The following is a 25,571-nucleotide window of genomic DNA, read 5'->3' on the forward strand; positions in this document are numbered from 1 at the left end:
AGTGCTTCGGAGGGGGCGTGGCCATTTACAGGGGGCGGGGCTTTGTGCATGTCAGTGTCCCTGACCCACTCTTACACCTCCCTCAAAAAACATTGCATGTGCTTAGCCTTCCACACAATGCGAGTTGTCCACACTACATTCCATTTGCTGTATTAGTGATGCTCCTACAAGTTAAGATAAGAGACACTACTTAATTTTTAGCCTCCAAGTTCAAATTCGTTCACATTTACATAACATTTTTTATGATTTTCAGTTTTTCATGTATATATAATGTATTAATCTGCTAATATCATTTAATTTTCTAACAGTTATTAACCATCGGTTAAGAACCGCTGCACGAAAGCTGCACGAAAGCATTAAATGAATAGTCCCCCCCCCCCCTTTTAAGAAGCTGTACAGAGGTAAGAGAGATTTCCAGTCTTTAACGTGTGTCAAAGGCAAGTAAACAGTGCGTTGAACATAGAATATTGGTGAGCGTGGTGCCCTAATTTAGTTTCTGATCTGCAGGTATATTCTCGCTTCGGAATCGAAAATCAAATTGGTGAATGCAGGACTTTAAACCAATCACAGAGAACGGGGCTGGTGACTCGAACCAATCAGTGGAAGACGTGGCTCTAACCAGTGACGCAACAATCTTATAGGGTAATTCGAAGGATAAACAGAGTTTCATGTGCTGAGAAAGTTGCCCCGGGGTGCAGGTTCTTCATCTTCCTGCAGCGGCGCCTCCTCTCCCCTGCCTGCTCCAGGCTCAGGCGGCTTCTCCAGGGTCGGGAGGTCGGAAGGGGTCGAGTCCCCTGCCCGGGGCTCCATGGCCGCCGCTCTGAGCTCGGACCCGCGCCGGCCGCTGCACCTGGGGCCCCCGGAGGGCACGGAGGGGCTGCCCCGCGCCTTCCTGCAGAGCCTGCGGACGCTCTTCGATATCCTGGACGACGGGCGGCGGGGCGCGGTGCACATCGCCGAGATCGAGTCCCGCTGGCAGGGGGCGGACGCCCTGGAGCTGCCCCGCGGGGTGCTGGAGTGCCTGCGCCGGGCGGCGCCCCCCAGCGGCCTGCTCACCTTCGAGCGCTTCGTGCACGGGCTTCGAAGCTCGCTCTCCAGGGCCGAGCTGGGGCAAGTCCGCGCTTCCAACGCCGGGGGTGGCGATGAGAATAGAGGGCGGCCGGTCCTGCTGCGGGTCAAGCAGGGCAAGGAGAAGCACTGGGGGGTCATCCAGCAGCTGTCCGAGGAGCCCAAGGGGGGCGCGAAGAAGCCCCCGCCCCTGGGGGTGCGCTACATGAACGGCGGCTCTGACGGCCTGCACCGGGTGGTAGACAAGCCTCCAAGCCCGCAGGAGCTGGGGCCCCTGCAGCATCGACCCCTCCCGGACCGAAAGGGCCCGCAGTGGAGCCAGAACGGAGCCACAGGTAACCACAGAGACCCTTGCTTGAGCCTCAAGCACAGTGTGGCGTTCCCCACCACCGCCCCCTGCACACACTATTCTTATATTTATAACCCATGTAGTAACAATGTACATTTCGACCCCCGCACACAAATTCACACCGTTCTACTGTTTCATTCTTGTTTTAGGAGGATGTTACGGCTTTACAATGTGTCAGTATTCACTTTAAAACAAGTGAATGTTTCCTCTGCTTTATCGTGAAACGAGTGGTCCCTCTGTGCAGTGCATGTAAAAGACCACCCATACCGGGAGCTCTGGGCTGCCCCCCTGTGTCGAGTGGACAGTTCCATTCTCAAGAATTGGAATTCAACTTGGTGCTTCATGGACAGTTTCCCCCTGTTGGGTATACAACTGCATGTACTCTAGATCTTATAGTAGCGCCTAACTGTCAATAAGGGTTTCACAGCGCTCCATAGGACGAACGGCTACACTCCTTCATAACGATACACGGTGGGCCCAACAAAGCCAAATACACAGGACCAAGGAGTCAATTAAAGAGAAAAGTAAGGCTTAGAACTGGGCTAGCCACCTTACGAGGTTTTAGGGTAATTGTATTATAATATTTTCCTGTACTTCCAAGCGTATGACCGCCAATTTGGGCTATTCTTCTCAATCCAAATAACTGATTAATCCACCACTCAAATTACTTTCAGTGTAGCCTGCTACTCGCCGAAAAAGCTCTTCGACGCCTCGTCAGGGGTAGTAAGCGCTATATAAATGCAATTACAATACAATATCAGTCACTTTTACGGGCTTAGAATTGTGTATGGAACTAGAAAGATCTTGGAGTAAACTACGGAGCCCCTTGTTGAGACTCTGGATGATGCTGAAAACACAAAAGTTTATGGTGATTTTTGATTGATATAGTCACTGAGCAAGTGGTCACTCAGAGCGCCATTTAGTGACATAGGCTTGAAGCCTTTCCATTGTGGTCTGCTAAGGGTGTGCATAGGGCTGGTGGGAAGTTTACCGGATGAAGCCTGGGAAAGGTTGTAGGACTCCGAATTAAGAAGGGGTGGTGGCCTACTTTGGCAACTAGATGCTTCTGTTGACTCTAATACAGCCAGGCTGAGTGGGGCAGAAGTGGCAGCTCTGAGTGGGAGGATCCTAGGAGCACTTAGACCTCTCCTTGCTGGAAGTAGGGACATCCTTAAAGCACTGAGGCATCCCCTCCTCGGTCTGCTCTTTCGATGCATCAGTTTATCATCTGAGCTTTGAGTTTGAGACCTCTACAGCAAGGACCTAAGTGGATGTGGAAGGGTGCTCACACATCTAACACGCTTTCTTCCTTCCCTAGTTTCTCTGAGGGGCAGCATTCTAGTTTGGCTGTCAAGGGTGCCCTGTGTTTGACATGTCTCAGTTCTTACTTGGCCTGTGTGGGTTTGGGGTCGAAATGTTGCAGGCAGATCCAGCCTGCATCAGCTTTGCTTTATGGAGACCTTGATCAGGGATTGTTTACTGGGACATGGCCTTGTCTATCCGGAGGGGGAAGAAAGCCCCTGCCATTTGAGCAGTGCTTTCCGAAGTATGCTTAGTATGGGGTGAGCATGGAGGTAGCAGTAGAATTGCTGAGAGGTTCCACCTGAAAGGGCTGTTGAGACCAGGAGGCTTGTAGCACGCTGCTGTAATGGGTGTGGTGAGGCACCTCTATGCAGCGCCTGTGACTTGAATTCCTTGCTAGGGTGTGTGCGAGTTGTAGGTTGAAGACTATAAGCTTGCCTTTTGTATCTTGTAACCAAGGTTGGATTGGGATTAAAAATCAGCCCTGGCACGCATAAACAAATCGGCCCACATTAGCATAATGCCTTCTCTCAAATGCTTCAGCATAATTTTACATAAAAGGGGGGGGGGTGCATACATCAGTTTACACTAGTGAAACACACCTGAAAACAAGTGAGGCCACTTCTGCTCAGGCCCCCTGCCCCGTTCAGTATGCCTACATTATTGGGAGGCCCAGCGAGAGAAAAGTGGTGACACCTCTACCTGTTGCTGATATACGGGAGGTAATGAGCGCCCATCTCCCTCCAGAAAGGCCACTCAGACACCCACTGGGCCGCTGGCGGTATAGTCTAACAACAGAGACACTGCTCAAATCGGCCCCCAGGCTGCACAAAAGCAGCCCTCAGCTGGAATTTGCACCCCGGCCCCTCGGGCATTGCCCGAATGCCCCCGTTACCAATCCGACGCTGCTTGTAACACCCAGCCCCTATTCATTTCACCTGTCTGCACTGGTTATTCTGCATGTATGGGATACAGTATGTGTTAAACGCAGGTCTGTGGCTGCCTGCGGCTGCTCACTGTTTGATGTGCATTCCATAGTCCCTCGAAGTGCTCTCCTACCTTTGGTAAAGGAACGCTCTTAGTGATGGTGACCTGTCCTGCATTGCCTGGTCGGCGACAGGCGCTGCTCCAAGGGAGGCATGGTCCTTTTTCAACCTTCTAGGGCAGTGGTTCTTAACCAGGGTTGGATTGGGTTAAAAAATCGGCCCGGGCACGCTAAAAAAAAAGTGGCCCACATTTGGTATTGCCTTTCGGTCAAAACACTGCTTTGGCGAAATTTTATAATAAAAAAAAAAAGGGTATTGGGGTTTAAAAAAATGCACGGATTAGTTTACACTGGTGACTGAAAACAAGTGAGGGCATTTCTGCTCAGGCACCCTGCCCAGCTCTATATACATATGTTAATGGACCGGCCCTTCCAGAGAACGGGAGTGACACCTCTGCCCGTTGATAAAGGGGAGGTAATGGACGCCCAGAAAGGCCACTCAGACACCCGCATCGAACAAGGCAGCAACCGCCCAAATCGGCCGCCAGACTGCTAAAAAAAGCAGCCCACAGCTGGATTATGGATACCGGCCAATCGGGCATTGGAATTCTGCGGACCCCTACTTAATCATTACTGGAACCTGGGGACCATTCTGAATGGTTATCGGAATCAAGTTATTTCTGGGAAGCTTGTGAACCTGGCCTAAGCATTTTCAATGATTTAGAATACAAAACAATACAGAAACAAGCATTCATCAAACAAATACACAAATGATTAAATCGTTTTTTAACTTCACAAATATAACAAATCAAAATAGCAATTTTAATAGGCGAATTCGAGCGTTTCTGTAAATTCAATTGAGACTAGGTATCATCCATACTCTATTCTGTCTTTTTTTAAATTAATTTTTTTATTTGCAGAGTTTTATATAGCGCGAACTAGAACCGAACCGAATCAGTTATCAGAGCGCTTTACATAGCACCAGTTACGTTACATGAGGACACACTTTCATTTTAGGCACGGGGAGATTAAGTGATTTGCCCAGAATCACAGGGGTTTTTTGGCGTCGTTACTGAGACTCGAACCCAGATCCCCAGGTCCGAGGTCGAGCGCCTTAGCCGTTAGGCCAACCCCTCTCTGATGCACTTGCACTGCCCCCACAAGTCACTCTGAGGATACTGGCTTAATTTGTACCCTCCACTTTCAAGTTCCTTCACATTAGCAGAACGTTTTAAAATTTTAAATCGTATATTTAAGCTTCTTTATTTATACACACTTTATTAATCTGTTAATTTTGTCATCTGAGTTGGATTCACAGCCCCCAGCTAAGAACCACTGTTCTAGGGTGATGTTGACAACCATTTCTTTTTATTTAGGTTATCCAAACGATGTAAAAAGGACGCCTCCTTTGTATTATGAATATCAAACAATACGTTCACTCGGCAGTGACCCTATTGTTTGATATGTTTATACTACCTGGTTCCGAGAGTTATAGGGTTACCCCATTTGTTGTTACTCCTTTGTATTATTTACACAGGTGAATCTCACAATGTAAAGTTATCAGTGTGTTTATATATGTGTACTTCACATTTTAATGGCACTGGTGGTGTTGGTAGGTTTAGTGATAGGTTGACCCACTGAGTGGAATATTCTTCTGCTGATTGTGTCTATTAACACATTATCTCAGCATACGTGTGGGTGTACACTTAATTGTGTAGTGTGACTCGTGCTAGCTTCATTTCTTCTTGCTATTGTTTAGTCCTCATATCTTAGTGTTTTTGCTCTCCTTTCACACAGTCTTGCCCCCTGGATTGCTGACACCTGCAGGCCTCCAGCAATTGTAAAACTTTTACCAGACCTGCAAGTCTAGTGACTTGAATATTCCACTTGACTCAACTGTAACATGCTTGACCCATAAACCGGTCTCAAATTGTGTGATCCTAGACAAAAATGTTATTTCACCATGTATACATTTTCTTCATCAGCAATTATGAGAGAACCTTCAAACTTGTGTGTACAAAAAATTCTTTTGTTTGATGTGATACACTGAACTTATGCTTCCTGTGTACTAAAAACCTAGCCCATATATAGGGTACGCATACAACTGGACTTGCCTCTTAACCGCATGCGCGCTAGCGGTTTTCCTGCTGTGCGCGGCGGTTTTTTAAAACGCGCATTACATGACGAGCTGAGCTCGTCATGAGCGTACGAGAGGCGTAACCCATGACGAGCTCAGCTCGTCATCAGCGTCGAAGGGGTTAATTCACTAATAGTATTGTCATCAGGGCGGGGGGCAGGGATGTTTCTCTGGTCATGTTCAGAAACTCTCACTTTGAATAAATATACTACTAATACATGCTTTTGTGGCACACTGTCACAGACAGCCCATATCCATTTTAATGGCCACAAACTTTTCACTGACCTACAGTGTTACTAATAATATTAAATAGCGTACAAACAATATGTGGAAATCTGGTTTCAGCAAATATTTTTCATTTGCACATCACCAAGTATGGTTTACTGATTTGCTTTGATACTAATAACCTCTTGTTTGCCATCACACTTCAGCATTACATAAAAGTACTTTTCTAACTGCTGAAATATATTATGAATGACTTTTGCTGTTCATTTTCTAGCCATTTAAATGTTGTTAGAAAATAATCGACAGCTTTTCGTGTCACACTGTCTGTACCCTAGCACAGTTGTCTGACAGTGCGCTCTACTTTTTTTCCTCTGACAGCAAAGTTAAAGGAAATTGTAAGCATCAATCTCCAGGATAAAATATACAGCCATTTATTTGTAAGACATAAGTTGACATTTGGTGTCTGTCTATGTGACAAGATAAAAGCAAGATTTAAAGGGTTCTTTATTGCTCATTCGCTTCCTGAATGAACAGAACACCTGTTCTTTGCCAGCTCCAGCTCTCTCACCAGACTGGGCCAGTAGGCCCTAAAAGTAGCTCGCCCTGATAAAATCTGACTCGCCAATGAGAGTGAGTGAGTAGACTTCTGGAGGCTTGCTCTGGCATTAGGTTGCTGTGAAAAACGTTTGCGGTGTGGGTCTTTGTGGCTAGTCTTGTGACTTGCGACCAAGCTGCATACGTACAGTGTTCAGTGATGCACATGGTGCCAGTGGTCTTGTCATTGGGGGAGTAGGGTGTTCATGTGTTTGCATGCTTTAATGGCACTCTTGCTGTTGTTGAAGTTGGGTACATGTGCCTTCTTAGGTTGAGCCTGCAACAGCGCATGCACTTTCGCTTTCGAGATGTATTGTTTACAGTAAAGGGCTAACGGGCACATGCATCATTGTAAATTGCATTCGCAAACGGTGCGAATCGCAAAATTCGGCCGTTTGCGAATGCAATTTACAATTTTGGGATACATCATGTTTTTTTAATTTTTCGCAATTCATGAAATCGCAATTATGTTGCGATTTCTTAAATTGTGATTGCATTTAAGAAATCTCAATTTGCGATTTCTTGAATGCAATGCATGACACTTTAAAAATTGCGAATTCGCAAATAGGGAGAGGTAAATTATCATGAAGTTGACCTTCATGGTAATTTGCAAAAACTTTGAAAAATGCACAAAAGTGCATTTTTCAAAGTTTCATTTTACACACACACATGCCCTTGGGGCATGTGAGTGTGAAAAATGTACTTAAAGTCAAATTTCAGGGGTGCAGCAGGGTGTCCTTTGGACCCCCCCTGCACCCTTGAAATTGCATTCTCATTTTGCGAATCGCAAATTGCGATTCGCAAAATGAGAATGACTTCCCATTCATTCCTATGGGCCTCTAGGCCCATAGGAATGAATGTAAAGGGATTCCTTATTTGCGATTCGCAAATTGTGAATCGCAAATAAGGAATTTTAAGAAATCGCAAAAATATTTGCGATTTTTTTTTTTTTTTTTTATGCATTGCTTTTTGCGAATTCTTAATTGCGATTCTTTATTTTTTGCAAATAAGAATATGCAAAAAGCAATATTGATGCATGTGGCCGTTGGAGTCTGCCTATTGCATACCATTTGTTGCCGTCTGTGTCACTCTTTGCTGCTTCCTTATTGACCTGCACATTCCAAGCGTCACTCTAGTTTCTTTCTGTAAAGCATGGACCAATCACAGATTGATTTAACTTAATCAGTGCCCTTCCGCTGCCTGCACTATGATTGAGGTACTATTTCTTCTTTCCCCTCTCACCCATCCTTTCTCTGTGTTGCTGCCCTGGTCTGTTTTCTGTGGCAACTCCCCTTGTACAGCGCACAGACCCTGTACTAAGGTTGCAATACTACACTCTGTGTTTAAAAGGGCTATCCTAGGCATGGCACACAACACCCTAGGGCTGTTAATGTTTAAATGATGTTTACACTCAGAATCACAAGTTGTCTGCCCCGGATAGTGAGCACTATGTATAATGTTTTTCTCCCCAGCCTACATTCTCCGACTGCTTGCTGGCTCAGAAAGCCTCTTCCCACTGTACTCTTAAAACCCTGCATGAAAAATTGTCCTTGACGTACTTTCTTTAGTGACCCGCTTCCCGCCTTCTATCTTCTGCACACCGTCTTCTACTGTTGAGCATAGCTTCCTCTCAGTCTGATGCCTGCCTGCCTCAATCCTTCTTATTGTAATTCTGCATTGGCTGATACCTCATTTCAAAGATCACAATCTCTATTCTTTAAAACACTATCCCTGTAATCTAACATTGCCTTATCTCTGCCAGCCTATAAATCTGACCACCCATTCACCGGACATCACATAGCCCCACTACTGATCACACTTACGTGGTATTAATAAATAATAATGTAATTGAAATAAATGCATGCAATTTTTTGTCTTGAGAGCTCATGACTAACCACATAAACCATTAGATTAGTCACTAACTTTGAGTTTCGGATGTAGCATGCTACTCGCCGTAAAGCACTTCAACGGATAGTGAGTGCTATATAAATCCAGTTACAATCTAGTTCGGGTATTAGAAATGTCCATGCTTCAGTCCTGCCCCACCAGCTTATGTGTTTGGGCGACCACAGGTCCAGTCTTTCCTTTATCCTTTTCAGGGCTTGTTCTTCATTATGTTCTAGGGTCGACTTTAGATCTCTCCCAAACAGTAGGCCTAGGTATTTGACGGGTTTTGTTTGCCAAGCCAGACCGGAGTTCCCTAGTACTTCTTTTGTGGTGTGTATGTTCATTGGCTTGCACTCCGATTTGTCCTTGTTGAGTTTGTACCCTGAGGCTGCTGCATACTCTCCTATTGTGTCCATTAGGGCTGTGATTGATGTTGTTGGTGTGGTGGTTGTGATGAGGATGTCATCTGCATATGCTGCGAGTTTTACAGTTTTGTCTTTAATTTTGACGCCTGTTATTCCGTTGTTGTCTCTTATTCTGGCTAGTAGTGGTTCTAACGCAAGTAGAAAGAGTCCCGGAGAGAGGGGGCATCCTTGCCTCGTGCCCCTTTCCAGCATTAGTGTTTCCGATGTGCCCCCGTTTACAACCACTTTCGCTCTTCTTTTGTTGTACAGGGCCATCACCATTGTTCTATATTTGGCGCCTAGTCCAAACTTGTCCATGCAGTTGTTCAGGAATGGCCAGGAGACTCTGTCGAATGCTTTCTCTGCATCCAGTGCTATCATCACTGCCTGGTCTTCGCTGTGTGTTGTGTGGTTGATGAGGTGGCATAGTAGTCGTGTGTTATCTTGCGATAGCCTGTTCTTGATGTAGCCTACCTGTGAGTTGTGGATGAGGATTGGTAGGACCCTGTTTAGTCTGTTGGCTAGGATCTTCGCGTAGATCTTGCAGTCTACATTTTGATGGTCACGCCAGCCATCAACTATACACTCAGCATGCTACCCCTGGCAATGACAGAGACATTCCACAAGAGACTAGACAAACTCATAAACAGCTTCATCTGGAGAGACAAGAGGCCAAGAATCAATCTACAAAAGCTGAGACTAACAAAAAACCTGGGAGGCCTCAACATAATGAACTTCAAAAATTTTCAAACTGCGTGTTTAGCGAAGCAAGGTATCTTCTGGCTCTCCAATAACCAAGGCTACGAACCAGAATGGCTGGAAGTAGAAAGGAACATCCTGGGGGGAATAAACCCCATAGCGCTACTCACGGCAAACAAACACCCCCATAGACTAAACCCAATCCTCAGACACACCAAAGAGGCACTAATGAAAATAGACAAACAGATGGGACTGAGAGTGAGTGGAACAACCTGGGAATCAATTTGGTTTAACACAAGGATAACATACCAAGGGAAGACACTGAACAACGAAACATGGATGGAGAAAGGAATCACCCTACCAAACCAACTACAAACGAAACACTCACCAATAACATTCCAGACTCTGAAACAACTCCACGCGATCCCAGAAAGCGAGCTATACACATTCCTGAAGATCAAAACCGCCATAACGAAAGCAAACTTAAATAAGAACGAACCGATGATCATCAAATACATGCAAAGCCTTAACGCAACAGGCCATCAAACAGCAAAGATCTACAAGCTCCTCAACCCCACCACATCCACACTAAACGGGAAAGTCACGACCACATGGGAAACGCTCCTGGGGAGGCAGCTAAATGAAGACGAAAAGGGCAAACTGTGGAGGTCGGCGTCAACGAATAAGGTCACACCACAACTAGCACAGACAAAATTCTGGCTCCTCCACAGAGTATATTGGACCCCGGCAAGGCTCCACAAAGCAGGCATAAGAGACACCGAGAGTTGCTGGAACTGCGGGAAAGAAAAGGGCACCATAGAGCACCTTATTTTCGAATGCCCCAAGGTCAGGAAGTTCTGGTCAAAAGTGAACAACTTCATTAATGACATCATCAACAAGGACATAACGATCAGCTTCGTGAGTCTCGCCGCGGGCTTCATGATGGAAGACCTTAACCGCTTCCGCGCTAATGACAAAGCCAGCTCGTCATGGGCGTTACCTGCGCTACGCGGATGACGAGCTGACTTTGTCCTAAACAAGCCATTTTTGAAATTCCAGCGCACAGCGGGAATTCACGGAAGCGGTTAACAGCAAAGAGGAAAGAGACCTAGTGGACATACTACTAACGGCAGCCCTAAAAAGAATCCTGACAAACTGGAAAAATACTGCCAATGCGAACTTTAAGACTTTGATGAACTGGGTGACATTCCTCAGGGGACGGACAATATCACCAGCAAATTCTCAAAAGAGCACAATGCTAAGGATGGAATGTGGGAACTCCTCGACACACACCTGGAAGCCCCGGTCACAGATTAATCCCCCCCCCCACCACCCCCCTCTCTTTCTTCTTTCCTCTTCTCTTAAGTCAACGGCGCCGCATTACTATGTACTGTATATATAACCTCTGACTTGCACATTTTTATATTTTAATAAAAACACTTGGAAAAAAAAAAAAAAAGAAATGTCCATGCTTAACAGACCTGTTCAGACCAATCTTCGTTTCACTTGATGTTTCGTGTTTGCAAAGGGTTCTGAAAGATGCTTTCCTGGGGCTACTTTTGAGACAGACAGATCCTTTGCAGAGTACTTACCTGTAATATTTTGACATATTTTTGAGACCGTTTGACTGTTTTACTCATGGCTTTTATACTGAACATTTGCCTTTTGGTGGTAAAACTCCCATGTCTAAGAACCTTTACAGCGTGGGTGCAGATAGACAGCGTTTGAGGACTTGGGCTTTGCTGGCAGGTAGATACCTGGGGCTGTTTTGCTATTTCTGTGAAGACAAATACTCCATTGGGCCTCCGCGGTGTCACGCAGCCTGGGATCCCAGACAAGTGTTAGATCATCCACCATCTCCTTCCTGGTGTATTGTTTTCAGAATGTGTAAATGCGTTTGTGGCCTCAGGATAATACAAGAGCAGAGGGTGAGGTCCTCTATGATGTAAACTCATTTTACTAGAGTGTAATGGTGTTGGCATAGTCTTGTTTACTGTGAAAACATAGTACCGTGCCTACGCCTTGGAATGCGTGACTGTGCTGTGCTTCTGCACCTTTTATAAGGAAAGACCTATCTGTTATTGGGTTCTGTGATGGCTGCTTTTCCCTTCTGTGGATGTCCGCATGTCTCTGTCGGAACCGGTATCCTGGGGATGCATCACGCACAATAGATATGTGCTCTTTATTCCATAGAGTGGTATACATTGCCTTGCTGCTGCTACAGCGTAATAGCAACAAGGGGTTTGGCCCTAGGCGGCTGGACGGGGCCGTAATAAACTAAGAGAAAAGGTGTCCTAACCGTCACATTCAAATGCTGCTAAAGCAATTTAACAAACTAAAGGCCATCAATTCAGTTGATATAGGCTTGAAGCATTTATTTGCTACTTTGTTCTTTGCACTTTACTCCACATATAATCATAGTTCAGGTAAGTAGTAATGTTTTTTGAATGGTATCACTACTGGGTCTAATGTTTCTTTTCCCCGTGGGTAGCAGCTTCTTAAATTGGTTACACAATGTGGATGGTAAAGGATGTCCATGTAGCTGCTCCTTTTGTGAACTAAGACTGGTGATATAATGTTTAGCTAATTGTTGTTCTGTATCACTCTTCATGTATTGTTTGTTACATCACATTACCTCATCACACAATCTGTATTTTTTTGTTGTTTATTTGTTGCCTTAATATGCATAATTTGTTCTTGACTAAAACCTATCCGCACTTACCTGACCTATGATTATTTGTGGAGTAAAGTGCAAAGAACGAAGTAGCAAATAAATGCTTCAAGCCTATATCAATTGAATTGATGGCCTTTAGTCTGTTAAATTGGTTTAGCAGCATTTGAATGTGACGGTTAGGACACCTTTTCTCTTAGTTTGCTGCTGCTACAGAGCACTAAGGTTGCATCAGAAAAAGAACCCTTGGCAAAAGGTGATCAGAGGCCGGGTGTAATTCTGACATTCTTCATCACAACTCCCTTAGGGGGTCAAGTTCAAATATGGATGAGTTGGAAAGTTTGTGTTTGTAGATTATTCTTGATGTGCACTTGCTTTGGATCTGACCTCTGCTTTGGATTAAGGGGTTTCCACAGCCTTGGGCCCTGGAGGCTTGTCTTCCTGTTTCAGCCATTTGAAGACTCTTTGAGTGACTAGGTGTGCAGCAGTTAATTGAAAGGTCCTAGTTTCTGTAGGTAGACACTGTTGCCCCAGTGGGTTTGTGTCCAGTGTAGAAAACCTTTCTTAGGTCCTTGCCTTTTCTTGACGTCAATGGCACATTTTCAGCACAAAGACACACAAATGATGGATGGAATGTGGAACAAATCAAACATTCACCCCCAGTCTAGAGATCTGGGTTAAATCCATCGTTCCTTTGCTCACCATGCCACCCCACTTTAGACCCAGAAACTGGAGTGGCATGGTGAGCAAAAAAATAATGGGTTTAACCCAGACCTCTTGACTGGGGTGAATGTTCGATTTGTTCCACATTACGCCCATCATTTGAGTATCTTTTGCTTTCTCGCCCTTAGTGTGCCGGGTTTGCCCAGGCGAGGGCCTTGGGCTCACTGTGCCATTGGATTCAAGCTATTCTGGCTGATGAGGGGTGATCCCTCGAAACCGGTCCTAGGATGCTTGTTTCTGGTTCAGAGAGGATCTGGCTTGGCAGTTTGGGGTCTTGACCCTGCCCCATGAGGAGCAGGGTCTAGACTGATTTGCATTTGGCTGTGTCTCAACAGGGGTGGCATGGTGAGCAAAATTACAATGTATTTAACCCAGCTTTCTTAACTGGGGGTTATGTTTGATTAATTCCACATTCCGTCCGTCATTTGCGTCTTTTGCACATTCAGACCAGGCTTCTTGTGGTCAGCCGTCCAAAGATTCAACACATTCTGCAAGCTCATTTTTGGAACCGTCGCAGGCTATCAATAAGGTTACTTTGGGGCTCTGAGTAAATAATGCTGAAATATTCGAAGCGATCATAAAAATGACCCTCCTCTGCTGAACTCGGTCTGTGGTCCTTTGGGAGGAGGGGTAGAAGTTTCTGGAGCTGGTAAAGTTGAAGTTGGTGCACTTGGCCAGCACATTAATTTGTAGAACAAAAGAGAACTTGGAGTGACAAATGGATTTCCAGTTCCTCATGTCAATATGGTACAGGGAGACCAACCTCGTTTGAGGTAGGTGAAAGGTAATTGGCAAGCACTAAAATCTTGCAACAACTGAGTTCCAGTTGACTTATTCTTCGGGAACACAGGCCCGATGCTCTTGAGTCAATATGACTACCCTGCAGAGATGCTGGGTCATGTAGTGGCAACCTGAGGTCTTATGGAAACGAGCCTTTTTATGGTTTAAGGCTTTGGGGTATTATGGTGTGATTCAGTGCCACTCCCCTTCTACATTTCCCTTAACCCCTGGACAGCTACCACCCCTACAGAATATTCCTAGTAGTAAACTGTTTTCTTGCCAGAGCTTCTTGTGAAGCTTTCGTGATCCCTCAGTTTGGTAGGTGAAGTCTAGAGCATCAATGATCAATAAAAATGCTGCTTCCTTTGCTCCTGAGGTTTCGCAGGAAGCCCGCCGCATTCTTTGATCCCTGGACACCTTGGAGACGTGGACACAAAGTTCCCTGCCACACACAGATTCCATGATATTTTTACAATACAACAAATTGTATTGACTTTTTATCACATACATGTCAAACTGTGTTTTCTGTAACTAATAGAGTAGCTGGTGGTCTAGTCGTGAAACCCTGTGTTACTATTTTATCACCCTTGAGAAGAGGTTGTGTAGCACCGGCCATACTTCGAACAAGTGATCTGAAGGTCTTTGTCAAGGCTCTCAGTCCATTAATTCTTCTGACTTCACGCTCATCCTTTCGTTCTCCTGAAAGAAGAAGCCTTGATTCAGAGGCCCATCTTACTTTAGTAAAACAAAAATCGTACAAGTTTAATACTGGAATTATCTCGGCCAGTGGTAATTATAGCCAGTGGTAATTACTCTTGCTATATTCCAATCCATCATTTTTTTCCATATTATGCCATTTGGACTGAGATCCGTTCAATTCCAGTAGGAACAGTCCATCCCAAAATGCGGAATGCTTCCTCTCTGCTCTAGACAGGCACACAAGCAACTATTATTATTTTTTTTTGTTGAAAAATATGTTTATTGCGGAAAACATGGAAGACATGATCAGGTAGAACCTCTCGGAAGCACTGAGAGGTGAAATTAGCCACATGCAACATTCAGGATAGTACACAGCCACGTGGCCCACATCCCGGAGGCCGGGCGGCGTAAAGTCGGTAAATGCCACAAATATAATCATAGTCGTTTGCATACAGTACACGTGCATCTCCAGTATCCGCTGGTTTTCATGTATTTCCCCTCCTACGTCCTCCATGGAGCCCTACTCCCATCCTTCTGGATAGATACATTTTTCAATAGAAACACAGTCTAACACAGAACAATAAACGAACCCCCCCATACGTGGCATCAGTAATAGAGTACGTGCAAAAATCAGGTTATCTACTCAAGGCCCGATAAGGTGCGGACATCACATTTAGAAGCAATCCTCTGGGAATCAAGACAAATCACAGGGTTATATGATAGGGAACATTAGTGCGCGCCCAACAGGGCATTACTCCGAAACAGGGCCCTCCATCTCGCCTCTCACCACATCCTCCTCGGATCCAGACCCCTCGGGGGTGAACAATTCGGCACTAGTGGCATCCGAGTCATCATCGGGCAACCCCTCTGCACACATCATCCTCCAAGCTAGTAAGTCTTCCTGAAGCCTTTCATCGCGGTGCGTACGCTGCATATGAGTCTCCTCAGCCAGGGACCACTCTCTAACATCCCTAAGCCACAGGGATACCTCGGGGGCCCTCTGCCCCATCCAAGTAATGGCCACACGCCGCCTTGCCAACACCAGTAACAACTGTAGAAACTTGTAAGACAAATTCCTCTTTTTGGGCTTGGGTACCAGGGCCAAGAGACAATGAAGCGGAACCAGGGCAATCCGGAGGCTCCAAAAGCTACCGACCTGCGGGCACTCCCAAGCCAAATGGAAGAATCCAGCTCTCTCCGCCCCGCACCTAGGACAGTTGTCCCGCCTATCCACCGAGATGCGATTCAGGGAGACCGGGGTCATGTAGGTGCGATGCACAAAATTAAAGTGGATCAACTTGAACCGTGCATTACACAAGACTTTCCGGGTCAGGAGCCCAATACGTTTGCGCTGTCCCGGCTCCAGACCCATCCCCAGGTCCGCCGCCTAGGTCGGCGCGATCGGCGGGGCCGAATCCCGTCACATTGCTGAGTACAATAAAGAGATCAGCCGTTTTCCTCTACCACACGAAAGGAGGATGTTGAGGGTGTGAGTCAGTGGAGGCGCCTCTGGGAACTGAGGCCAGGTCGTCCTTGCCACCTCCCGGAGTCCCCTGTAGTGCAGGTATTGTCCCCTGCTCAGGTCAAAGGCTTCCGTGGCCCGCTCAAAAGACACGAAGGAGTCATCTGGATAGAGGTCTGCCGGAGTCTCACATCCGCCGTCCCGCCATTCCCGGAAGGACACATTCTCCTCCATCCGCAGCACCGGGGCCAAGATCCACACCGGCAGCTCACTATGAAAGGGGGCCCGCCGCAAAACTTTCTCCACAAATCGTTGCCAGACTCCGCTGCGTGACGCACCACATAGGGCAGGACCTCGTCTGCTCCCCTTCCCTGCATCAAAGCCACTCGTAAAGCCTTCTCGTCAGCTCTGCCCGCCAGTAGCTGCAGCTCCCAGTTATCTGTATCCGTGAACCACCTCGTGGCTGGCAGGAGCTGTGCCGCATAATAATAGAGGTTAAACCTCGGGGCCTCCAAGCCTCCCTCCTCCCAACTCCGGACCACAGTATGCAGGGCAACTCTACTACGCCCGCCCGCCCAGAGTAGAGATGTGAGCAGCGAGTTGAGCGTGCAGGACGTACAACATTCTAGGCCACATCATCATCTTAGCAACCGCTAACCGCCCCATAAGGGAGAGAGGAAGCGTATTCCAGAAGGACACAGACTGGTGCAGAGAGCGGAGCACACGTTCAGCGTTGCGGGCCAGCAGGTGTCCGTCCGACGAAGCCACTTGAATGCCCAGATAGCGGAATGCCTCCAGCTCCCATCTCGGCCCCAGGCACGGGAGGCTCACGCCCAGATCTGCAGCACATCCCGCCAGCGGGAAAATCAAGGACTTCCCAGGGTTAATGCGCAGCCCAGAGGCCGCGCCAAAGCGGTCCAGCAACCGCATGAAAGCGGGAAGCGAGTCGCTCGGGGAGGTCAAATAGAACAGAGCGTCATCCGCATAGAGGGAGATTACGTTCACGGTATCACCCACCCTAATGCCCCATTGCGCCATCTCAGCTCGAATGGAGACCGCCAAGGGTTCTATTGCCTGGGCAAATAGGAGCGGCGACAGGGGGCACCCCTGACGAGTGCCCCTCCCCAAGGACCACTCCTCGGAGCGGGCCGAACCAAGCCGAACTCTAGCCCGGGGCACCCCGTAGAGCACTCGGATCCAATTGCAGAACACTGGCCCTAGCCCTGCCATCTGGAGCACCTCCAAGAGATACCCCCAGCTGACCGTGTCAAAGGCCTTGGCCAGGTCAATTGACACCAGTATGTGGGGATGCCCCGTCCCATACAGCTCGTGGAGGATATGGGTCAGACGCCGCAAGTTCATCGCAGTGTTACGACCAGGGATAAACCCACACTGGTCCTGATGGACCAAGTGTGCCATGTGTGGGGCTAGGCGAGTGGCCAATAGTCTGGTGAGGATCTTAACGTCTGTATTGATCAGAGTGATAGGCCGGAACGCCGCGGGATCGCAACTATCTCCACCCGGTTTCAAGATCATACAGACCTCCCCCTGATTCATGGAGGGCGGAAGAACGCCAGACCCCAGGGCCTCATTATAAACCTGTAAGAGGAGGGGGGCCAGGACATCGCCAAACGAATGGTAGAATTCAAGCGGGAAACCGTCTCCGCCCGGCGCCTTAGCCCGCAGCAGGGCGGCCAACGCCACATTGACCTTCCGGAGCGTTAACGCCGCATCTATTTCCTCGGCCGCCTCCTCCGAGAGGGCCTGGAAAGACAATCCCTGGAGGAAAGGCCGATAGGAGGCCTCCGTGATCGAGGGGTCAGCCGCATACGCCGTCTGCAGGTGGGAGCGGAGGATCTCAAGAATATCAGACTCCGAGTGCACCATACCACCAGCTGGAGCCCTTAGGGCAACTATCTGCTCTGGTGCGAATTCACGCCGAAGAATCCAGGCCAGCAGTCGACCAGACTTGTCCCCCTTGCGGTGGAGACGCTGTCTATATTGGCCCAAAGTATATTTATCGAGACGGGTAAGTATGTCGTGAACAGACACCTGGGCCGCCCTTTCCGCCGCCTGGTCCGAGACGCCGGGATCCGGTAGAGTCTGACAGCGCCGAAGTATATCCTCTGCATCCCGTAAGTCACAGAGCAATTGCTTCCGGACCCCATATGTAAGGCCCATACAGGCACCGCGTACCACCGCTTTCAGGGCCTCCCAACAAGCAACAATTATTGATAACTTTCATAGAGATATTAGTGAAGAGGCACAGTGGTAGTAATGCATCTGTGATTTAAAGTTGGTGCAGAGAAACTATTCATGAAAAGTCATTGGCAAGATACTTGTCTAGCGGGGACCTAGTGAAAGTGCAATAACAAAGTTTCTTAATTTGTTTCCTTTGCTTACCTTACTCAAACTTTTTTTTTCTCAGGCTTGTTTTTCATTTTCTGTTTGAGGCGGGTAAGATCTACACTTTATACACCTCTACACATTAATTCGCTGTTCGTGTTCCATCTTACAGTTATACTGGCTTTTTTAAAATAATATGGCCTTTAGTTGCACTTTATACCCCCTTAAGAATGTCATTGTTCTTATTATGTGGCTTCCAAAGCATTTATCAGCATGGTGCCCTTCACAAGTCCTTACAAATGATGCATCCTGTTGACTATCTCTGCAATCAGAAACCTTATTGGCACAATCGCGGATATGTAATTTCCAGCTTAATGACCTGGATGAGCTAAACGCAACATCCTCTTAATCTTTTGGCGCATCTGGGAATTCTAGGTAACTTTCACCACAACACAAACCCCTCTCCTTTTTAACTTTTAATTTTTTCAATGGTGTAGTGCACCTTTTAGCATTGCAGAAGTCAGCCAAATTCATGCCCCCCCACCAGCATTTGAATGTGGCCCTAGATTTTGTAATCTGTTCACTTCAGGACTACATTGTCTGGGTTGGGTCATACCGGTCAGACTTAAAAGTGTCATAACGTGTTCTGTAAAAACTATCCATGCTAACACAACCACTTATTTATAACTCTAAAACATGGAAATATCAGGGTCCGGGTACTGTGGTGTAGTTCCTAAAAATACATACGATTTGTAGGTTTAGACAACATAAACTGAGGGATTGGTGTCTAGACGGATTTCAGATACCCCCAAAGGATATGTTAGCCTTTAGACCAGCTAACTCCTAGTGCCACCATAAGTCCCCTAACCTTACCAAGAACCAAATAGTTTTTGGCAACTATCTAACATGACCACCCATGATCCTTCATGGATTGTGTAAACCGTGCAGTACTTTTAGCTCAGTCAATCGTGTTCACTCAGTTTCACAGAGATGCATAGAATAAACAATGGGGATGTTTTTCAATAAGGAGTTATTGAACCAGCGTCATTCTAGAATAAAACACGTTTGCTGCGACAATCATTAGACCAAAACAAATGTATAAGATTCCAAGCACCAACAGAGTAAATAAAAGGTAGAATTCTATTATGGTGCTAAAACAGTGAATATATGCAGGCATACAGATACATGACTTTAATCAAGCATTCTCCTACGATGCAAATCCTACTTAAGTATACCTAGCATGAATGTGTGTGTAAAGCCAAGAATCCCCTAGGAAAGAGCCAACCCCATTACCTGATAGGAGAGAACAAAGGGCACCGTCTTGGTTTAGAGTTTGACACCTTGCAAGAGATGTCCGACCACTGCATGCGTGAGCTTCTGCATGCAGGGACCTATGCGTCTTGTGTCAGCGTGAAAGATTCTCCTCTGCCTATCTAGTGTTGGTATGGTCATTTTATACCATAAAGTTAGCCTTGGTGTTCCTTACACGATAAATATGTTGAGTACGATTATGTAAATGAGCCTAAATCCATACCTGCAATGATGCAAAGTAGTTCTTTCACCCTAGAATGAAGAGGTCAATGACGTATTTACAGAGTATGTTAGTCCTGTTATGTATGTCACATGCAGGGACTTTTCTAAAAATCCTCATGCATAATAAATGAGGCTAGTTTGGAGGAAACCGATCGACATTTATTCTGCACATAACTGGGTAAAAGGTCCGTGCTAGAACCATTATGCAGAGCAAGTTAGGCCAAATGTAGGTAAACGGTCATGTAGCTACCTAGACTTAGATTGGGGTCCATTAGGGTACATAACAGTACTTTTTCAATTTTTGTTTTCATCTTTTCCTTGGGAATGTTTCAATAAAACATAACGGTTCCACTTGGAATGTTTCATGTCACAGCTGAATAGGTGTTAGAATTGGGGGTCTCTGGTTGGCGCAGTGCAGCACTGGCGGCAAGCAGGGACCCTCTCCTCTAAGTCAGGGCAAAGGATTACTCCCAGAAATAACCCCTGCTCACCCTCTAGGTAGTGTGGCGCGAGCAGTCTAGGCTAAACTCTGGAGTACATAGGGTTAAACATTTGCAGTATCACAACAATCACCACTAACCCACCACACAATGACACCAAACTGTATTTTAGCAAAAATATATCTTTATATATATATTCAAAGTAGGCTTGTAAATACAGTCTTATGCACGAAAATGGTTCCACTTTTAATAGGCCACAGTTCTTATTCTGCTTCTTCTAGTTTTTCAAGGGTGTTCTTTGGGGCCTTTTGCCCAGTTCTTGCCAAGTATAGTGCCCCTTAGCGCTTCTGTGCGCTTCCCCACGCCTCCGTTCGCTTCTGGTGAGGAAATCGGGCCCGGCCTGCCAAAGCTCACGCTTCTCGCGTGAGCGGCGAAAGGCACGGCCGGGTCTGCTCTCAGAATGAGTCACCCTTCTGTGCGCGACTCGAGGCAGAGGGGGCGCCGGCCACAGGGAGTGTTAGGGGGGGGCCTCGGGGGGCCAGGAGCGGTGCGAGCCTCTGTGACAGGGGCGGCTCGTACCGCAGGGCAGGCTGCAACTGCGGGGCTCCCGGGGTGGCCGAAGATCACACGGAGCGGTGCGAGCTCGGATGGCAGGACGCTTGCACCGCGAGCGGGGGCAAAACACAGTACCTTAGCGTTGTTCTTTGGTAATTCTTGAAGCGGCCGGCTGGAAGGCTGTCCCACGTCGCGTTGCTTTCTTTAAGGGTGCGGCGAGCTGCGGCTCGAGGCGGCGCAGGTCACGGGTCACCCAGGGCGGCGGTGCTCGGTGGGGGCGAGGTCCTTCCTTCGGTATCCGCTTCAGCCCTGTAGGAGGCGGCTGTGTGGGGCGACGATGGCAGTACGGTCCCCAAGTGCGGGACGTACCCAGCCAAAGTGCCGATCGCAGGGGTGCCCTCTCAGCGGGGCTGTCTGGCAGGACGCCGATCAGAGGGGGGATGACACAGGGCGGTAGTCCGTCTTTGCTGGGGAATCTACGGCGCGGGGCTCAGTAGATTTCGGTGCTTGGACCGGACGGGTCCTCCTTCGCTTTGTTCTCTTGGGCTCAAATGCAGGTGCAGTCACGGTGCTCGGGCCAGCGGCGGCTGGGCTTCACGTTGTTAGTGCGATCTGCTTAGTCCCCGGTCACGGTGCTCGGGGGATACAGATGTCCTGGGTCACGAGGAGCGCGGCAGGGAGGCACGACGCTCTCGGTCTCCTTGATCAGCGCTGCAGCGATAAGCAGCACACACAGCAGTTCCTTGATCAGGGGGGTTAGCGCCCACTGTTCCTGGGGCGCAGTTCAGGGGGCAAGTTCCACAGCAAGCCCTTGGAGATCTTTGTAGGAGTTTGGCACAAATTAAAAAATAAAGCAAAGTCTTTTCAGTCTTTCTCTTCTGCTCTCCCTCAGCAGCAAGGCACCCACCACAGGCCAGTCTCTTGGGGTCAGAGGCAGTACTTCTCCATGCAGCTTCCAGGGTCCTTCTCTTCAGGCAGAGCTTCTTCTTTGTTGCGCAAACAGGATCTAATTTACAAGGAGCAGGGCTCCTACTTTTATACAGAGTTTCTTTTGTTCTTACAGGCCAGGGGGGCCTTTGCATAACTGCTTTCAGTCCCTGAGCACTTGTTGGGTGTACTCTGGCTGTTGCTTTCAGTGTGAGAGCAGGCACATCAGACGCTCCCCAGGAGGGCGGAGCCAGCATTGTGTGGACAGGGGCTGCCAGGAGTACCTTGTTGACAGTGCTTCGCCCTTCCTGGGCCAGGTGCAGGCTGAGTCATCAGTCGCTCCCCAGGGGGGCGGAGCCAGCATTGTGGTGGCAGAGCACAGCCTGATGAAGAGTCCAGGGCCACTCCTACCTCCCACTAAGGTGTAATCCTTGCATTCACCACCTGTCATCCCCCAGCCCTGTCACTCACACAACCCAGACAGTCAGATACACATCCAAGCAGAGGCGGGCTGAAATGGTTAGGCAAGCAAATGCTAACTTTCTAAAAGTAGCATTTGCAAACACAGGATATTAAAATAAACTTTACTAAAATAAGTATTTTATTATTCTGAGTTCAGGCATACTAAACATTATTTTCTACCATGTTCCCTGAGCCTGCTGGGATTATAGAGTGTAATAATTCCAGCAGCCCATCTGCCCTAAAGGGAACAGGTAGCCTTACAATAGTGAAAAACGAATTTGGCTGTAATTCACTATTAGGACATGCCACACACATCAGAGCATGTCCTACCTTACACTTACAATGCACCCTGCCCTTGGGCCTACCATAGGGGTGACTAATATGAAGTTAAGGGAAGGTTTAGGGGCTGGCAAGTGTGTGCACTTGCCCAGCCAGCATGACAGTACCAGACTGCACACAGGTTCTGCAATGGCAGACCCTAGACACATTTTAAGGCTGCTTCTGTGGGTGGCGCAACCAGCGCTGCAGGCCCACTAGCAGTATTGGCATTCACAAGCCCTGGCACTCCTGGTGCACTTTACTGGGGACTGACAGTAAATCCAATGAACCAATCAGGTATACCAATCACAGTTATACTTTTCATAGGGAGCACTTGCACTGCGGCACGGGTTGGCCGTGGCGCAGTGCCCTGAGCGGCGGACACCAGCAAAAACATCTGAGGCACATCAGCAAAAAGTGGAAGGGAAACTCACGCCAAGGTGCCAGGTCTAACAATAGGTCTGTATTGAATGAGTTCTTCGTTTCAGGTCAGTGATTCTGGAGACACCCCATTTCAACAAATCAAATCCTGGACAAGTTGGCAGCACAGAAGGACAGTGAAACGTGTTGATCTCCACTTAAATAAGGTCTCAAGTACCATATGTTTTTAATATGTCCTGAGAGCCTTAGTAGAATAAAGCTAAGGATTGCTCCTGCATCACATTTTAATCCAGTACCAATGCTATTGTTCTAAAATAAATGAAGATCCTCATACCCTAAGTGCGAGTCCTCTATCGGGTGGTTTGGAATTTAATAAAATATCTACTTGTCCATGGGCAGGTTGCTTCATAAATCTACTCTTCCTGTTACAAAATTGCGATTCTCCTATTAACATGACCAGAGAATCTGGATTTCATTAAAGACACGGAGGCTAACATTATGCATTAATCTTTTTAATGCAGCTCACAGCCGCTTACATCACAAAGGTTAAGAATAGAACTGAATGACATAACAGTGTCCATAAAAGGCGTGTGCCAAGACAAATCAGCCTCTTTTAGAATGCTTTGAACGAAGAACAGATCTTGAAACTTGAAGGAAGTATACTTGGAACTTGTAAAATCCATGCGAGTCATCAATTCGAATTGTCTGAAAGAAAATAAGGCAAGTCAAGAAAGGCACAGGGAAACCTTCAGAAGCAAAGAAGAGCAAGGTTAGAGGTATGAAACATTCAAAACATTGTAAACCAAAATAATCCTCAACATCCCTCAAGGGAGGGACGGGAGGGATAATGTTAGCCTCCGTGTCTTTAATGAAATCCAGATTCTCTGGTCATGTTAATAGGAGAATCGCAATTTCATTACAAGACAGGAGGCTACATTATGCATGTTGGTAGCCCTGAATCACAGCATCAGAAACATGTTCAATTGGTTTACAATAATGATGAGCAAAGGTAGAAGCATTAGACCAATCAGCAGCTTTAAGGATAGTATCCAACTTACCACCTGACCAGTATGATTTGCTGGCCATTGCACTTCTTAGTGAATGAGCTTGGAATTTTGAAAGGTCAATACCTGCGAAACTCATAGCCAATTTAACCCACCTAGCGATAGAGGAGGATGAGATGGGTTTAAAGGGTTTAACGTAGGAGACGAGGAGTTGATTTGCATCAGGGGGTCGAAGATTAGACATCCTGGAGTCGTATTCCTTCATGCAATCAACCACGCAGAGCTTTTTACAAAAATCAAAACGTGGGTAGAAGATAGAGTCAGACATGGTCTTAGTTCTCCTAAAAATTTCGAATTTAACACCGAACATCTCATAACATCTATTTGAGATGTCCAAAGCTTTAACATCTGAAACTCTGCGACAGGAGATTAAACAAAGGAGAGAGGCAAGTTTAATTGAAAGACATTTCCTGTTGAGAAGGGAATTATCAGGCCAGGAGCAAAAGAGATCAAGTAACAATTTAACATCCCAAACAGATTGATATTTAGGTCTGGGGGGTCTTTTAAGTCTGATACTTTTAAGGACCCTACAAACAATAGGGTTTTTACCTACCGTTTTACCGTTGACAATAGAGTGACCTGCAGAGATGGCAGACCTATAACAGTTAATGGATCTATAGGAAAGGCCACTGTCAAAAAGTTCCACGAGGAAATTGACTATATTAACGATAGGAGCTTCCACGGGATCCAAGTCCCTTTCCAGGCACCAACTAGACCATCTCTTCCAGATGTTATTGTATCTGTAGTGCGTTCCAGGTGCCCAGGATTCTCCGAGGAGTGTAAGAGCAGATGACGAAAGTCCAGACAATTGGTTAGATTGCCTGACACTTTCCAGGCAAGAAGGTTCAGGCTCCCTGAAAGAACCAGGTGGTGATCTTCTCCGTTTGCGTTCAGGAGGAGACCTTGAGAGGCCGGGATTAGGAGAGGGATGTCGTAAGAGAGTTCCAAGGCGGTGGGGAACCAAGCTTGAGACGGCCAGAAAGGGGTTATCAGGACCAGGGAGCACTGCTCTTGTCTCACTTTCTGAAGAACCCTCTGAATCATGGCAAAGGGGGGAAAGGCGTAGGGTCTGAGAGGGGCCCAAGGTTGGAGAAAGGCGTTGACAGCGAGAGCACCCGGGTCTGGCATCCAGCTGAAATACTGTGGGAGTTGGGAGGATAACCGACTCGCGAAGAGGTCCACATCGAAGGGGCCCCAAAGGTCGGATAGGGAATTGAAAATGGTTGGATTGAGTTTCCAATCGCTGAAGTCTACTAGGAACCTCGAGTTCCAGTCTGCGGAGAGGTTGGATTTCCCGGGGAGGTATTCGGCCCTCAGGGAGATCTTGTGCTCCAGACAGAACATCCAGAGTTTCTTGGCTAGGTCCGAGAGGTCGGCAGATCTGGTACCGCCAAGACGGTTGATGTACGAGACTGCGGAGATGTTGTCCATCTTCAGGAGGACGGATCTGCCTTGGAGAGATTGTCTGAAGCTCAAGAGAGCATAGAGTCCGGCTGTCATCTCTAGAAAGTTTATGTGGTGGGAGGATTCCGAAGGGGTCCATATACCACCAGTGTCCTG

At 47.2% G+C, this 25,571-nt stretch overlaps 1 protein-coding gene across 1 annotated transcript in view; it reads left to right on the forward strand.

Moving 5' to 3' along the window:
- Positions 1-626: 626 nt before the first annotated feature.
- Positions 627-25,571, forward strand: part of SAPCD2 (suppressor APC domain containing 2) — a 90,822-nt gene continuing 65,877 nt past the window's right edge. Inside the window, exon 1 of the mRNA XM_078642047.1 lies at positions 627-1,403. Coding sequence (XP_078498173.1) covers positions 809-1,403 — 595 coding nt within the window. The 5' untranslated portion in view covers positions 627-808. The remainder of the gene's footprint in view (positions 1,404-25,571) is intronic.

The sequence above is a fragment of the Lissotriton helveticus genome, chromosome 5_1, assembly GCF_964261635.1.
Source record: "Lissotriton helveticus chromosome 5_1, aLisHel1.1, whole genome shotgun sequence".
NCBI classification, from domain to species: domain Eukaryota; kingdom Metazoa; phylum Chordata; class Amphibia; order Caudata; family Salamandridae; genus Lissotriton; species Lissotriton helveticus.